This window comes from Oncorhynchus tshawytscha, linkage group LG01 (assembly GCF_018296145.1).
Source record: "Oncorhynchus tshawytscha isolate Ot180627B linkage group LG01, Otsh_v2.0, whole genome shotgun sequence".
NCBI classification, from domain to species: Eukaryota; Metazoa; Chordata; class Actinopteri; order Salmoniformes; family Salmonidae; genus Oncorhynchus; species Oncorhynchus tshawytscha.
The window spans coordinates 78941127-78957297 of record NC_056429.1 but is presented as its reverse complement, the minus strand read 5'-3'; the positions used below and the strand labels follow the sequence as shown (position 1 = coordinate 78957297).

Genomic DNA, 16171 nt, shown 5'->3' with positions numbered 1-16171 from the left:
GTCAGCATGTTCCAGTGGCTCAAAATGCCTCTGCAAAGCCACTTTCACGCTGTTGTAATCCTTCTTTGTATCTTGAGGTAAAGTACAACAAAATCTCCAAGCATTTCACCTCAGCAACAGCCTGAGAAAATTCAAACGATCTACCGCGGGCCATCCATTCACTTGCGCTGCTAACTCAAATTGTTCAATCCAAACAATCCATTCGCCTTCTTTCCCCTCGAAAGATTCTGGCATGAACACCGGACGGTCAATCTGCCTGTCCATGGCACCTGGGTGATCCACCACCAGCTGTCGGTCAGTCGGTGGTTGTTAATTGATGTTCCCGGGTTGTTCGACTTCTCCCTCCATTGTCCCACGCAGCTAACCAGCTAAAGTTAGCCAAGCTTGCGAGTTGATGTTAGCTAGTTGACGTGCTGATCCCACCGCTGTCACCAATTTGTAACGAACCTGTAAGGCCACCTTTAAGACAAAAGCCTGCATCTGATGGTCAGTCTCAGCGGAGGGAGAGAGCTGCAGTCTGAGGGTCCGCCTCTCAACATCCCCCAGCTCTCCCTTTCCTCCACTGACACAGACAAAAAAGGGACCAGATGACGGCGAAACTCGAGTCGCACCGCATTATTTCTGCATGATGAACAAATTCATGTTGTTACTCCTATGAACATAGATATTAAAAAAGACCCAAGCCACTAATAATAACAGCACAAGCCTATATATGCACGTTCATTCATTACTGCTGCAGTGCTTGTAGCTCTGAGTAGAAATGGGAAGAAAGCGCATTTTATGGCTCATAAAAGTGTTGACAGTGCTGAGTAAGAACTTAAACATGAACTCACTCACTGTATTCGTTAATTAACAGTCTCTCTCTAGTCATCTCTCTATAGTCATGATTTCAAACGTTTTGAAATCTCACAGTATCAATTTTGCTGTACCTTTCTTGTGTGCCTGCTACGTCACTGCAGACGTCGTCATCTAAGCCATCCGGTAGGCGTTTAGTACACTTGATTTGCTCTCTGGGCCCGCCGGGAAGGCAGAGTTTGTACCTTCAGACACATGAAATGGTTCAAAAGGGCAACAGTTCGACTACCCCGCGCGCAGGGCAGCTTAATAGGGTGCACCTACCTGCAACAGCCCGAGACGAATATAAAAAATAGAAGGGTATATTAGACATGTGGCAGGGGAATATGGGCCTGAGGGCACACACTTCTTGTGAATTCTGTAATGAATGTATTGTAATGTTTTTAAAATTGTATAACTGCCTTAATTCTGCCGGACCCCAAGATGAGTAATACATGCAAATACAAATACAAAATATCGTTGGGTTTTTTACATAAATGTTTGGCTATGAACTATGAATGCTTGGAGATCCGCCAGTCTTGGTGACCACTGCTCTAGAAAGTTCAATCAAGCCCATCGCTCTGTGTCTGATATTTCTGCAAGGCGGTCTCTGGGCTGCTGTGTGCGCGCAGTTTAAAGGGAACATTGCTCTCCAACCTATCCATGCAGGGACGCATACGTGTCATTTATCAAGCAAACGATAAAATTGCCGATTTCAAGAAAAACTGGGCGTCTGGATAGCCCGAGTGGATAAAGGCATTTTCAATATGTTCCCACTATTCTCAGCTCTGGCTGACGTGGGTGATGTAAACATGGATAACGTGCCTAAATTGATGAGGTCACATCTGAGCAAAACTCTGCTCAAATTCGAAGATTGTAAAGGGAATTAATCTGATCCACGGCCGGGAAAGTAGTGCATGCCAACACAGAAGAGACGCACAACTTGTCACAGGTTCTTGATGATCAACTATTGGAGCTGTCCTGTGACCAAGGCCTGCGCGCTCGTTTTACGAGATATGCCTGTCCACATTCCGGTGTTAAAGTGCAGAGAATACGCGAGGCAATTTCTCCTCTCTTACTGCAAAAAAAATCCAAATATCGCAACAGACTGGCTGAAACACACTTCTGGGGTGTCCCTGGCACCAAAAAGTTTGAGAAATGCTGGCCTGGGTCATTCCTACAATGCAGTGTCTTTCCGACCACATAACTTTTGTGGGGAAAAAGTATAGAGTACAAGTCAAAAGTTTGGACACAGTACTCATTCAATGGTTCTTCTTTATTTATACTATTTTCTACATTGTAGAATAATACTGAAGACATCAAAACTGTGACATAACACATATTGAATCATGTAGTAACAAAAAAAAGGTTCAACAATATATTTTATATTTGAGATTCTTCAAAGTAGCATTGACAGCTTTGCACACTCTTGGTATTCTCTCAACCAGCTTCACCTGCAATGCTTTTCCAACAGTCTTGAAAGAGTTAACACATTGTTGGCTGCTTTTTCCTTCACTCTGTGGTCTGACTCAGCCCAAACCATCTCAATTTGGTTGAGGTCAGGGGATTGTGGAGACCAGGTCATCTGATGCAGCACTCCATCACTCTCCTTCTTGGTCAAATAGCCCTTACACAGCCTGGAGTTGTGTTGGGTCATTGTCCTTTTGAAAAACAAATTATAGTCCCACAAAGTGCAAACCAGATGGGATGGCATATCACTGCAGAATGCTGTAGTAGCCATGCTGGTTAAGTGTGCCTTGAACTCTAAATAAATCACAGACAGTGTAACCAACAAAGCACCCCCACACCAGAACACCACCACCTCCATGCTTTACAGAGGGAAATATACATACGGAGATCATCCGTTCACCCACACCGCGTCTCACTAAGACACGGCAAATGGAACCAAAAATCTCCAATTTGGACTCCAGACCAAAGGACACATTTCGACTGGTCTAATGTCCATTGCTCATGTTTCTTGGCCCAAGCAAGTCTCTTCATCTTATTGGTGTCCTTTTAGCAATGGTTTCTTTGAAGCAATTTGACCCTGAAGGCCTGATTCGCAGTCTCCTCTGAACAGTTGATATTGATATGTGTCTTACTTGAAGTCTGTGAAGCATTTATTTGGGCTGCAATTTCTGAGGCTGGTAACTCCTCTGCAGCAGAGGTAAGTCTGGATCTTCTGTTCCTGTGGCGGTCCTCATGAGAGCCAGTTTCATCATAGCGCTTGATGGTTTTTGCAACTGCACTTGAATAAACTTTCAAAGCTCTTGAAATGTTCTGTATTGACTGACCTTCACGTGTTAAAGTAATGATGGACTGTTGTTTCTCTTTGCTTATTTGAGCTGTTCTTGCCATAATATGGACTTGGTATTTTACCAAATAGGGCTATATTCTGTATACCCCCCTACCTTGTCACAACACAACTGATTGGCTCAAATGCATTAAGAAGGAAATACATTTAATCCACGATCACGTGGATTGGGATATGTTCCGCATTGCGTCAAACAACAACATTGACGAATACGCTGATTCGGGGAGCGAGTTCATAGGCAAGTGCATTGGTGATGTCGTACCCACAGCAACTATTAAAACATTCCCAAACCAGAAACTGTGGATTGATGGCAGCATTTGTGAAACTGAAAGCGCAAACCACTGCTTTTAACCAGAGCAAGGTGACCGGAAACATGACCGAATACAAACCGTGTAGCTATTCCCTCCGCAAGGCAATCAAACAAGCTAAGCGTCAGTATAGAGACAAAGTAGAGTCGCAATTCAACGGATCAGACACGAGAGGTGTGGCAGGGTCTACAGTCAATCACGGATTACAAAAAGAAAACCAGCCCCGTCGCGGACCAGGATGTCTTGCTCCCAGACAGACTAAACAACTTCTTTGCTCGCTTTTAGGACAATACAGTGCCACTGACACGGCCCTCTACCAAAACCTGAGGGACTCTCCTTCACTGCAGCCGACGTAAGTAAAACATTTAAACGTGTTAACCCTCACAAGGCTGCAGGCCCAGACGGCATCCCCAGCCGCGTTCTCAGAGCATGCGCAGACCAGCTGGCTGGTGTGTTTACGGACATATTCAATCAATCCTTATCCCAGTCTGCTGTTACCACATGCTTCAAGTGGGCCACCACTGTTTCTGTTCCCAAGAAAGCTAAGGAAACTGAGCTAAATGACTAGCACTCACTTCCGTCATCATGAAGTGCTTTGAGAGACTAGTCAAGGACCATATCACCTCCACCCTACCTGACACCCTAGACCCACTCCAATTTGCTTACCGCCCAAATAGGTCCACAGACGACGCAACCACACTGCACACGGCCCTAACCCATCTGGACAAGAGGAATACCTATGTGAGAATGCTGTTCATCAACTACAGCTCAGCATTTAACACCATAGTACCCACCAAACTCGTCATCAACCTCGAGACCCTGGGTCTCGACCACGCCCAGTGCAACTGGGTACTGGACTTCCTGACGGGCCGCACCCAGGTGGTGAGGGTAGGTAACAACATCTCCACCTCGCTGATCCTCAACACTGGGGCCCCACAAGGGTGCATTCTGAGCCCTCTCCTGTACTCCCTGTTCACCCACGACTGCGTGACCATGCACGCCTCCAACTCAATCATCAAGTTTGCAGACAACACTACAGTGGTAGGCTTGATCACCAACAATGACGAGACGGCCTACAGGGAGGAGGTGAGGACCCTCGGAGTGTGGTGTCAGGACAATAACCTCAAATTCAACGTCAACAAAACAAAGGAGATGATTGTGGACTTCAGGAAAGAGCAGAGGGAGCACCCCCCTATCCACATTGACGGGACAGTAGTGGAGAGGGTAGAAAAATTTAAGTTCCTCGGCGTACACATCACGGACAAACTGATTTGGTCCACCCACACAGACAGCATGGTGAAGAAGGTGCAGCAGCGCCTCTTCAACCTCAGGAGGCTGAAGAAATTCGGCTTGTCACCAAAAGCACTCACAACCTTTTACAGATGCACAATCGAGAGCATCCTGTCAGGCTGTATCACTGCCTGGTACGGCAGCTGCTCCGCCCACAACCGTAAGGCTCTCCAGAGGGTAGTGAGGTCTGTACAATGCATCACTGGGGGCAAACTACATGCCCTTCAAAACTAAAGATTTGACTGGTAGTGTAACAGCTTCTAAAAGGGCCATGTAAAAAATGTTTCACTAGCCACTTTAAACAATTACACTTAAATATAATGTGCCGAGTCAATGTGCTCTGTTGTGGTATTAACCAAAATTTGATTTGAAATTCCACAAATTGAAAAAAATATTCTGCTTGTCTCCAGTCATCTAAAATGACAGACATGCATGAAATGTGTTTACAACACACCTTTTTCTCCTACTGCAAATAAGATGATAGATTAATGCAGTACTTTTATTATAATAGATATATTTTCATCCTTGTCCAAGGTGGTCTGTGAATCCGCCACCGTCTGTCTACTTTGCCATGTAATGCTTACAAAACAAATAACAGTGTCTAATATTGCATATCTAATGCTCTGGTCTGTCCTAGGAGTGAGGGTAAATGGTAGGCATGTTTTCTACGATCCAATTTGTTTTAAATATTATTTTGGGTGGAGGGGAGGGTGAATTAGTTTTTTTTCAAGCTTTCAGGGTGTGTCAGGTTAAAATACATTTTACTGAAGTAAGGGCCATTCATTTTCATTTCAGAGAGATACGATTTTCTGCATGTATCCCTCATTATAAATAATGTACAAGCCCCTACAGTGCATTCTGATAGTATTCAGACCCCTTGACTTTTTTCACATTTTGTTAGACATGTTTGCAAATGTATAAAAAAAGATACCATATAAGTAATATAAGTATTCAGACCCTTTGCTATGAGACTCGAAATTGAGCACAGGTGCATTCTGTTTACATTGATCATAATTGAGATGATTCTACAATTTGATTGGATTCCACCTGTGGTAAATTCAATTGATTGGACATGATTTGGAAAGGCACACACCTGTCTATATAAGGTCCCACAGTTGACATTGCATGTCAGAGCAAAAACCAAGCCATGAGGTCGAAGGAATTGTCTATATAGCTCCAAAACAGGATTGTGTCAAGGCACAGATCTGGGGAAGGGGACAAAAATATTTCTGCAGCATTGAAGGTCCCCAAGAACACAGTGACCTCCATCATTCTTAAATAGAAGAAGTTTGGAACCACCAAGACTCTTCCTAGAGCAGGCCGCATGGCCAAACTGAGTAATCTTGAGAGAAGGGACTTGGTCAGGGAGGTGACCAAGAACCCGATGGTCACTCTGACACAGCTCCAGAGTTCCTCTGTGGAGATGTGATAACTTTCCAGAAGGACAACCATCTCTACAGCATTCCACCAATCAGGACTTTATTGTAGAGTGGCCAGACGGAAGCCACTCCTCAGTAAAAGGCACCTGACAGCCCGCTTGGAGTTTGCCAAAAGGCACCTAAAGGACTCTCAGAGCTCAGAATGGGTAGAAGGTCACCTTCCAACAGGACAACGACCCTAAGCACATAGCCAAGATGACCAGGAGTGGCTTTGGGACAAGTCTCTGAATGTCCTTGAGTGGCCCAGCCAGAGCCCGGACTTGAACCTGAGTGAACATCTCTGGAGAAACCTGAAAATAGCTGTGCAACGACCCTCCCCATCCAACTTGACATAGCTTGAGAGGATCTGCAGAGAAGAATGGGAGAAACTACCCAAATACAGGCGTGCCAAGCTTGTAGTGTCATACCAATCAAGACTCGAGGCTGTAATCACTGCCAAAGGTGCTTCAACAAAGTACTGAATAAAGGGTCTGAATTTTTTATTTGTAATAAATGTGCACAAATTTCTAAAAACCTTTTTTTGCTTTGTCATTATGGGGTAATGTGTTGATTGATGAGGAGGAAAAAATAATTTAATCCATGTTAGAATAAGGCTGTAACGTAATAAAATGTGGAAAAATTCAAGGGGTCTGAATACTTCCGAATGCACTGTAAATTACTCAAATGTAAATGTAATAACTGTAATCGCTGAAATAATATTTTGTCAATTTATAGATTTGTTTAGTAATAGCCTTTTATGGAACTTAGCATACCGGAACATATGTACTAATAAAGCAGTTAAAACTACTTTATGCCGAAATATTTTGTAGCCAGTCAAGTCCTCTAGAATAACATTTTTAAAGTGACGTATGAGAGGCAGAGGCACCGTGCAGAACTAAGGAAGCCGCGGGAGGACAATCTTTTCTCCCTGTTCTGCTTTTCTCGTTAAAAAAAAAGGAGAGGGGCTGTAGCTATGGAGGGGGTAACTGTAGGGCAGGTATTTGACGCCGAATGCATCCTCAACAAACGCCCAAGAAAGGTATGAAATAACGTATTTTATCATAATATGGAAACATTAGACCCTTTACAATTGTTTAACTCTTTCCCACTCTTATCATTTGCAGGGGAAGTTTGAGTATTTGGTGAAGTGGAGAGGGTGGTCGTCCAAGTGAGTAGCTATTTAGCAAGAAGCTGGCTGAGCTAAACAATGACAATGTAGCCCATGATCCCCCAGCGACCCCGTATTTATCTCATAGCTACGCTATATTTACATTCATATGATACTATTCCCGTCGCATGTGGTTTTGGATAGACTGCAGGATGCATGGAAGAAAAATGAAGGTGTTAGCCGTTTCGGAGTCTTGTTTTGTTTTCTTAAGCCCGAGCAGCTGATGATACGATGCCAAACCGGTATCTAGTAACGTGAGCAGGCATCCTCCTACTACGGTAGCGAACTCGAGCACCGGAATATGTGACGCCCACTATTTTCATGCACCGTGCTTGCGTCGTGATCGTTTACCAATAATGTGGCTGAATGTAAATAGTTGAGCAAACGCTCAAGTTTTAGCCATTTACATTTAGGCTAGCCCTGAACAGCTACCCTCTCAAGATTTTGATTATTCAGACAATGTTCTTAATATTTTATTTAGATACAACGTCAATTAGGCCTATGTTTGTTTTTGATAGGATGCTACTATGTGTGACATTGCATCTGATAAAGGAGATAGCAGACTAGAAACAAATGGGCAGAGATTTATGGGTGTGACATTTATAATTGCAATGTCTCTCTAGCTACTGTTCTGTAATAAACGGTTTTCTAATATGGGGTTTTCTTTACAGGCACAACAGTTGGGAGCCCGAAGAGAATATTCTGGACCCCAGATTAATGGCTGCCTTCCACAAGAGGTGTGTTATTAATATCATACTGGTTGATGTTTGACCAGAACATATTCATTCGTACTTATCGTAGAGCACTGTCCATGGTGTATTAGAGTTGCCCAGATCAAATGCATCCTTTGTTTCTTTCCTCCCATCCTTGAAGCTATCATTTATATCTGACATAACCAAATTGGTGAAATAATTTAAATACAACCCTTGCTTCTGGTTATTTAGTTATTATATTAGTAGTGACTCCAAGTAAGGAAGGATGTATTTTTAAAGTAGCAGAACATTGGTAGTAACTGTTTCTGATGCCATGTGTGTGTACTTTCTACAGAGAGCAAGAGAGGGAGCTACTGTTCGGTAAGAGAGGGAAGAGGCCAAGGGGGCGCCCACGGAAAATTCTGGTAATCAACACACTGTTGCTGCTATTCAATCGTATAAGATGTAGTCGTGACAACAAATGCAGTAAATTGACTTACTTTGGTCATCTTGATTATAATCTCTTCCCAATGATTGCTTTCATTACATTTCCAAACAACAATAGTAACATGAATCCATTTGTTTGTTTGGATGATGAAGATACAATCTGACGTCACATAATGCATGGTTACATTACAAACCATTCTGTCTAATTTCTTTAGGAACCAGAGCCAACTGAAACCAAATCTGACCGGTCCTCCTCAGTCTCTTCATCCGGCCTGTCCTCCTCTCCCTCCGCCTCTTCCTCAGAAGATGAAGACCACGGGAAGAAGGCCAAACCAGGTCCTCGGCGCCTCAACCTCCACCCTGTCCTCCAGACGAGGCCCCATATCGTGGTGGCCAATCAGGAGCCCGTCCGGAAAAGGCGTGGGAGGAAACCGCTGCTCCCCGAGCTGAGGGCCTTGAGACAGGCAAATACCCGGCTGCCCCTGCCTTCCCCTCCTCTTTCTCGCCACCACCAGGTCCTCAGGCCCCCCCGTGAGCCCCCCAAAGAGGAACCTCGAGGGGGGGTGAAGAAGCCTCTACAGCCGGCCAGTTTCACCTACACCAGCCTGAGCGCCAGCCGGGGCTCCAGAGATGAGACTGCACCCCAGCGGGCTGCTGGAGGGGCCTTCTTCCAGGCAGGGGCCTCCAAACCTGGGCTGCTGAACTCCATATGGTCGGGTCGCTCCATGTCGACCATCACCCCCTCCTCTCCATCCTCCTCTTCTTCTCTCAGTAGACCTCCCCCAACTCACAGTAAGGGATTGTCAGATCTGAAGCGCTCCCTCTCTGTCTCCGACGCCGGCAACAGCAGTGGCCGAGCAGAAGGGCTTAAGGTGGCGTCCTCTGTAAAACCAGGGGTGTCTACATCAACATCACTTGGTCTCCACAGCTCCAAGACCTCCAGTGGGTTCGGTGGCTCTCCGGCGGCTTGTAGCCCAGCTCAACGCTCCCCAGCTGTGCAGAGGAGGCAGCAGGAGGGCCCTGGAAGTCAGGCGGTGGTGGTGGTTCAGCAGCAGGGAGCCAAGCCCTCCTCCTCTCCACCTCCCTCGGCTAGAGATCGCATCAGTCAGGCCCTCAGCCTCCGAGCTCTCAACCTGCAGAGCGTCAACAAACGGGCGCCCGGCAATGGTCTCCAGGGATACGGAACCTCTGGCACCACTGGAGTTGCAGTTTCAAGGTCGAGCCTGAGAAGCGGTGCCAGCCAGGCAGGAAAAGGAGCAGGAGGAATCATTAAAGAGATGCACACATCGTCTGGGCTAGACCAGAGCCTGACGTCCGGAGGGTTAGGGGCAGGGATGCTGCGCTCTGGAAGCATTCCACAAGCCAGAGAGGAGAGGGGGGAGAGAGGGAAGACCACAGGTGCAGAGACTGAGAGAGAGATGGACAGCAAGGGGCCAAGGGGTGTAGGGAGCGGTAATGGAAGACTGGAGAGAGGGGGGAGTGTACAGGGAGGTGTGTCGTCGGCCGGGGGAGGTGGATCAAGCGCGGCGAGAGAGGAGGACAGGAGGTCAGAACGGAGCCTTAACGAGCGGAACTCCCGGAGCGTCGAGAACTCTCGGACCCTTAACGAGCTCAGCACAGGTGACTCAGATGACACCAGCAGCAGCGAATCAGAAGAGCCAGACTCCTCCCCTTATCCCAACAACAACGGGCCCCGCCTGGTCTCTATGGAGACAGAAATTGAGACGGACTGGCGGCCGGCACTTAGCCTTCTAGAACACGTGTTTGTCACGGACGTCACCGCCAACTTTGTCACAGTAACAGTGAAGGAGTCTCCAACCAGTGTGGGGTTCTTCAACGTCCGCAATCCCTAAAGCCTGTCCATGTACACTACTGTTCAAAAGTTTGGGGTCACTTAGAAATGTCCTTGTTTTTGAAAGAAAAGCAACTTTTTTTGTACATTAAAATAACATCAAATTGATCAGAAATACTGTGTAGACATTGTAAGTGATTATTGTATCTGGAAACAGCAGATTTTTTTAAATGGAATATCTCTGTGTACAGAGGCTCCTTATCAGCAACCATCACTCCTGTGTTCCAATGGCATGTTGTGTTAGCTAATTTTTTAAACATTTTTTATTTATTTTACCTTTTATTTAACCAGGCAAGTCAGTTAAGAACAAATTATTATTTTCAATGACGGCCTAGGAACATTGGGTTAACTGCCTGTTCAGGGGCAGAATGACAGATTTGTACCTTGTCAGCTTGGGGATTCAAACTTGCAACCTTTCGGTTATTAGTCCAACACTCTAACCACTAGGCTACCTTGCCACTCCAAGTTTATCATTTTGAAAGGCTAATTGATCATCTCAAAACCCTTTTGCGATTATATTAGCACAGCTGAAAACTGTTGTCCTGAAAACTGAAGATCTTGTACAACGCTGTGTACTACCCCCTTCACAGAACAGCGCAAATTGGCTCTAACCAGAATAGAAAGAAGAGTGGGAGGCCCCGTTGCACAATGTGAGCAAGAGGACAAGTGCATTAGAGTGACTAGTTTGAGAAACAGAAGCCTCACAAGTCTTCAACTGGCAGCTTCATTAAATAGTAATCAACTAGTCTAAAGGCCAGTTTTATTGCTTTTTAATCAGCACAACCATTTTCAGCTGTGCTAACATAATTGTAAAATGTTTTTCTAATGATCAATTAGCCTTTAAAATGATAAACTTGGATATGCTAACGCAACGTGCCATTGGAACACAGGATTGATGGTTGCTGATAATGGGCCTCTGTATGCCTATGTAGGTATTCCATAAAAAATCTGCCGTTTCCAGCTACAATAGTCATTTACAACATTAACAATGTCTACACTGTATTTTTGATCAATTTGAGTGTTATTTTAATAGACAAAAAACAAGGACATTTCTAGGACATTTCAAGGACATTTCTAAGTGACCCCAAACTTTTGAACAGTAGTGTACATGTACAGGATGCCCCTAGACACTGGCCATTGCCCCTCCTAATGGTTAAAGAGACATTACGCATTCAAATTAAAGTTTGACAGACATTTTCAGGCTTCTACAGTAGTCTGATGTTAAGGTAAAACAACGATAGCTGGATCTACACAACATGTCATGTGACGTAGTTTCATTAGATTACTTTAGAGGTCTGAAAACAGCTGAAACTTTTATTTATGAGTGAAATGTCCCCTTTTAAAGTAAGAATCTGGAGGGAGGTTAAACTCACTGAGCTTATCCTGGATCTGTGCCTAATGACAACCTATACCTGGAGGGATGAGGTACGACACAACAATAGGCCTGATTCCAAACCCATCCCTGGTCCCTTAGCCCATTGACTGCCCCCTTGAAGATTTTCAAGGATTGGATATTAGACATAAGTCAGGGAGGCTTGGGCCTGGTTCCACTTCTGCCCTCAACCCCTTTGCCTAGGTCTTTCACGTTTCTGCATATTTTTCTCATACATATCCAGTTTTACATACATATCTATTTAGATCTGTGAAGTGGAGTCAACAAGGGATAGAGGAAAGAGACCTTTGGTATTGGACCCTTGCCAATTGAGGACTTTTGCAAAGACATAGCTGTCTGTGAAGCTTTGCCAGCATTTACAAAGAACTGTCAAGATATTGGCCAGTAAATGGTGACATATCCCATCTTGCTTTTTTATTTTTCTCTGTCTGTTTGTCTTTGGACACCAAAGGAGTCATGAATGTGAATTGCGTATTTAAAAAAAAAAAAAAGTTTTATTTTGTATCCTGTCAGTCAGTATTTATCTTGCACTACAGTATGTTATTTCAATATTTTAAGCTAACTATATCCAACTCTGAAACATACCCACTCATCTCAAGCAGGCATTTAAAAATTGTACTTATTTACCAGTGTTAGTCCTATCTGCCTACCTGTGGTGAAGACCATTTGAATACAATCACACTCAGTCATTGACTGTAAGAGCATCATAGGAGTGGAGAAGTGTTTTCATTTCATTTATATTTGCACATTTGTTACTCTTGATATTAATATGTATCTGTAACTGGTGCTTATCATGGCTTCAGAAACTCGTAGCCTGTGTGCCTCCTGCCATTTCTAAGGTATTGGAATAAATGTGAGTATTATAAAAGTGGGTGCTTAACCATACCAAAATGCTCTTTATGGTTAAATCAATCAAATGTGTTTTTATAAAGCCCTTTTTACATCAACAGTTGTCACAAAGTACTTTACAGATACCCGGCGAACCTCCCTAGAAGGCAGGAACCTAGGAAGAACCAGGCTCTGAAGGGTGACCCGTCTTCTGGCTGTACTGGATACGTTGTTGTCAATGGAGGCTGCTGAATGGAGGGAGGAACGGCTCATAATAATGGCTGGAATGGATTTCAAAGAATGATATCAAACACGTGGTTTCCATTCCACTGACTCTATTTTAGCCATTATATGAGCCGTCCTCCCCTCAGCAGCCTCCATTGGTTGTTGTTTTCGTGATTGGTAGGTGCTTTTCTGTCGTACACATCTTAAGTTGGTGGTCACTAGATGTCTTTGGAAGCACCGTTCACAAAGCTACCAGTAGATGTCACTGTTGTATAGCACTCACCACACCCCTTGATCTCCCAGTGCACACTATATTGTACCCATGCAGTAGACATACTTCCGGTCATTTAGTGTATGTGGACACCTGCTCGTCGAACATCTCATTCCAAAATCATGGGCATTAATATGGAGTTTGTACCCCCTTTGCTGCTATAACAGCCTCCACTCTTCTGGGAAGGCTTTCCACTAGATGTTGGAACATTGCTGCGGGGACTTCCTTCCGTTCAGCCACGAGCATTCGTGAGGTCGGGCACTGATGTTGGGCGATTAGGCCTGGCAGGCATTCCAATTCATTCCAAAGGTGTTCTATGGGGTTGAGGTCAGGGCTCTGTGCAGCCCAGTCAAGTACTTCCACACCGATCTCGACAAACCGTTTCTGTATTGACCTCGCTTTGTGCATGGGGGCATTGTCATGCTGAAACAGGAAAGGGCTTTCACCAACTGTTGCCACAAAGTTAGAAGCACAGAATCGTTGAGAATGTCATTGTATGGTGTAGTGTTAAGATTTCCCTTCACTGGAACTAAGGGGCCTAGCCCGAACCATGGAAAACAGCCTCAAACCATTATTCCTCCTCCATCAAATTTTACAGTTGGCGCTTTGCATTTGGGCAGGTAGCGATCTCCTGACAGCCGCCAAACTCAGATTCGTCCGTTGACTGCCAGATGATGAAGTGTGATTCATCACCCAGAGAATGCGTTTCCACTGCTCCAGAGTCCAATGGCGGCGAGCTTTATACCTTTATACCTACTTTATGCTCGGCCATGGAAATCCATTTCTTGAAGCTCTAGACGAACAGTTCTTGTGTTCACGTTGCTTCCAGAGGCAGTTTGGAACTCGGTAGTGAGTGTTGCAACCGAGGACAGACTGTTTTTACGCACTTCAGCACGCTGCAGTCCCGGGTTCGATCCCAGGCTGTGTCATAACCCGGCCGTGACCTTGAGTCGCATAGGGCGGCGCACAAATGGCCCAGAGTCGTCCGTGTTAGGGAGGGTTTGGCCGTGGGGGCATTACTTGGCTCATCGCGCTCTAGAGACTCCTTGTGGCGGGCCAGGCTCCTGCAGGCTGACATCGGTTGTCAATTGAACAATGTTTCCTCCATGTTAAGTGGGCAGGTGTTAAGAAGTGGATCAGGTGGGTCATGTGTAAGAGGACGCATAACTCGACCTTGGCCTCTCCCGAGCCTGTTGGGGAGTTGCAACGATAAGACTGGATCATAAATATATATATATTTTTAAATGATTATCATTTAAAAAAGGAGTTCTTCAGTATGGGCCAATGTTTGTCTACAGAGATTGCATGGCTGTGTGCTTGATTTTATACACCTGTCAGCAGTGGGTGTGTCTGAAAAGGCAGAATCAACTATTGTGAAGGGGTGTCCACATACTTCTGTATATTTAGTGTATATTACCTGTGCGTGCACACACAGAATAATATCTCAACACACACACACACAAACACACACACTTATTCAATTCACTCACTCATATTCTCACACAGTGTCCTCTGCCAATTACATGCTGTTAAAGTGTGTGTTGAGGAGTGTGAGTGACAGAAGCTATCATTCCACAAAGCTGCAGATTCTGTGATTTATGGCCAGGGCCTGTCCAGCTCTGTGGAATTTTCCCAAAATAAGTTTGTGTAAACAGAGTGCGACAGAGAGCCCCTCAGAGCAGACTGGTATGCATAAACAGTTTGAACAGTGTGGGGCAGTGTAATCCCCCACCCTCACCTCCCTCTCTCCAGTCTACACACAAACACACACACTCTTGAGTGCTCACAACGCTGCACACACACCTAGACGGACAGAGAGATACAGACAAAGTAACATAGCTTAGCAGGCATGCAGTCACAGACACGCAAACCCACACATATAGATGCAAAAAAAACAGACATAGTGACAGACACTAGCTAACACACACACAGAAAGACTTATCAATGTAATGTAGCGTAGACACACACAGAAAGACTTATCGATGTAATATAGCGTAGACACACACACAGAAAGACTTATCGATGTAATGTAGCGTAGACACACACACAGAAAGACTTATCGATGTAATATAGTGTAGACACACACAGAAAGACTTATCGATGTAATGTAGCGTAGACACACACAGAAAGACTTATCGATGTAATATAAGGTAGACACACACACACAGAAAGACTTATCGGTGTAATATAGCGTAGACACACACACAGAAAGACTTATCGATGTAATATAGAGTAGACACACACACAGAAAGACTTATCGGTGTAATGTAGCGTAGACACACAGAAAGACTTATCGATGTAATGTAGCGTAGACACACAGAAAGACTTATCGATGTAATATAGCGTAGACACACACAGAAAGACTTATCGATGTAATGTAGCGTAGACACACACAGAAAGACTTATCGATGTAATGTAGCGTAGACACACAGAAAGACTTATCGATGTAATGTAGCGTAGACACACACAGAAAGACTTATCGATGTAATGTAGCGTAGACACACACAGAAAGACTTATCGATGTAATATAGCGTAGACACACACAGAAAGACTTATCGATGTAATATAGCGTAGACACACACACAGAAAGACTTATCGGTGTAATGTAGCGTAGACACACAGAAAGACTTATCGATGTAATGTAGCGTAGACACACAGAAAGACTTATCGATGTAATATAGCGTAGACACACACAGAAAGACTTATCGATGTAATGTAGCGTAGACACACACAGAAAGACTTATCAATGTAATGTAGCGTAGACACACACAGAGAAAGACTTATCGATGTAATGTAGCGTAGACACACACAGAGAAAGACTTATCGATGTAATGTAGCGTAGACACACACAGAAAGACTTATCGATGTAATGTAGCGTAGACACACAGAAAGACTTATCGATGTAATGTAGCGTAGACACACACAGAAAGACTTATCGATGTAATGTAGCGTAGACACACAGAAAGACTTATCGATGTAATGTAGCGTAGACACACAGAAAGACTTATCGATGTAATGTAGCGTAGACACACACAGAAAGACTTATCGATGTAATGTAGCGTAGACACACACAGAAAGACTTATCGATGTAATGTAGCGTAGACACACACACATAAAGACTTATCGGTGTA

The 16171-nt window shown here is 44.5% G+C and overlaps 1 protein-coding gene across 1 annotated transcript; it reads left to right on the top strand.

Annotated features, from left to right (window-relative positions):
* Window positions 1-7070: 7070 nt before the first annotated feature.
* LOC112253445 (chromobox protein homolog 2) lies at window positions 7071-10564 on the top strand. Its single transcript, XM_024425443.2, has 5 exons — window positions 7071-7203; window positions 7289-7332; window positions 8004-8069; window positions 8380-8449; window positions 8687-10564. The coding sequence occupies exons 1-5, from the start codon at window positions 7138-7140 to the stop codon at window positions 10322-10324; spliced, it is 1884 nt and encodes a 627-aa protein (XP_024281211.1). The 5' UTR covers window positions 7071-7137; the 3' UTR covers window positions 10325-10564.
* Window positions 10565-16171: the final 5607 nt, after the last annotated feature.

Excerpts from the sequence above, each read along its gene's own strand:
- LOC112253445 (XM_024425443.2), top strand. The coding sequence starts at position 7,138 with ATGGAGGGGGTAACTGTAGGGCAGGTATTTGACGCCGAATGCATCCTC. Across the intron at positions 7,333-8,003 it reads TGGAGAGGGTGGTCGTCCAA|GCACAACAGTTGGGAGCCCG; the intron begins GTGAGTAGCTAT and ends TTTTCTTTACAG. Across the intron at positions 8,450-8,686 it reads GGCGCCCACGGAAAATTCTG|GAACCAGAGCCAACTGAAAC; the intron begins GTAATCAACACA and ends TAATTTCTTTAG.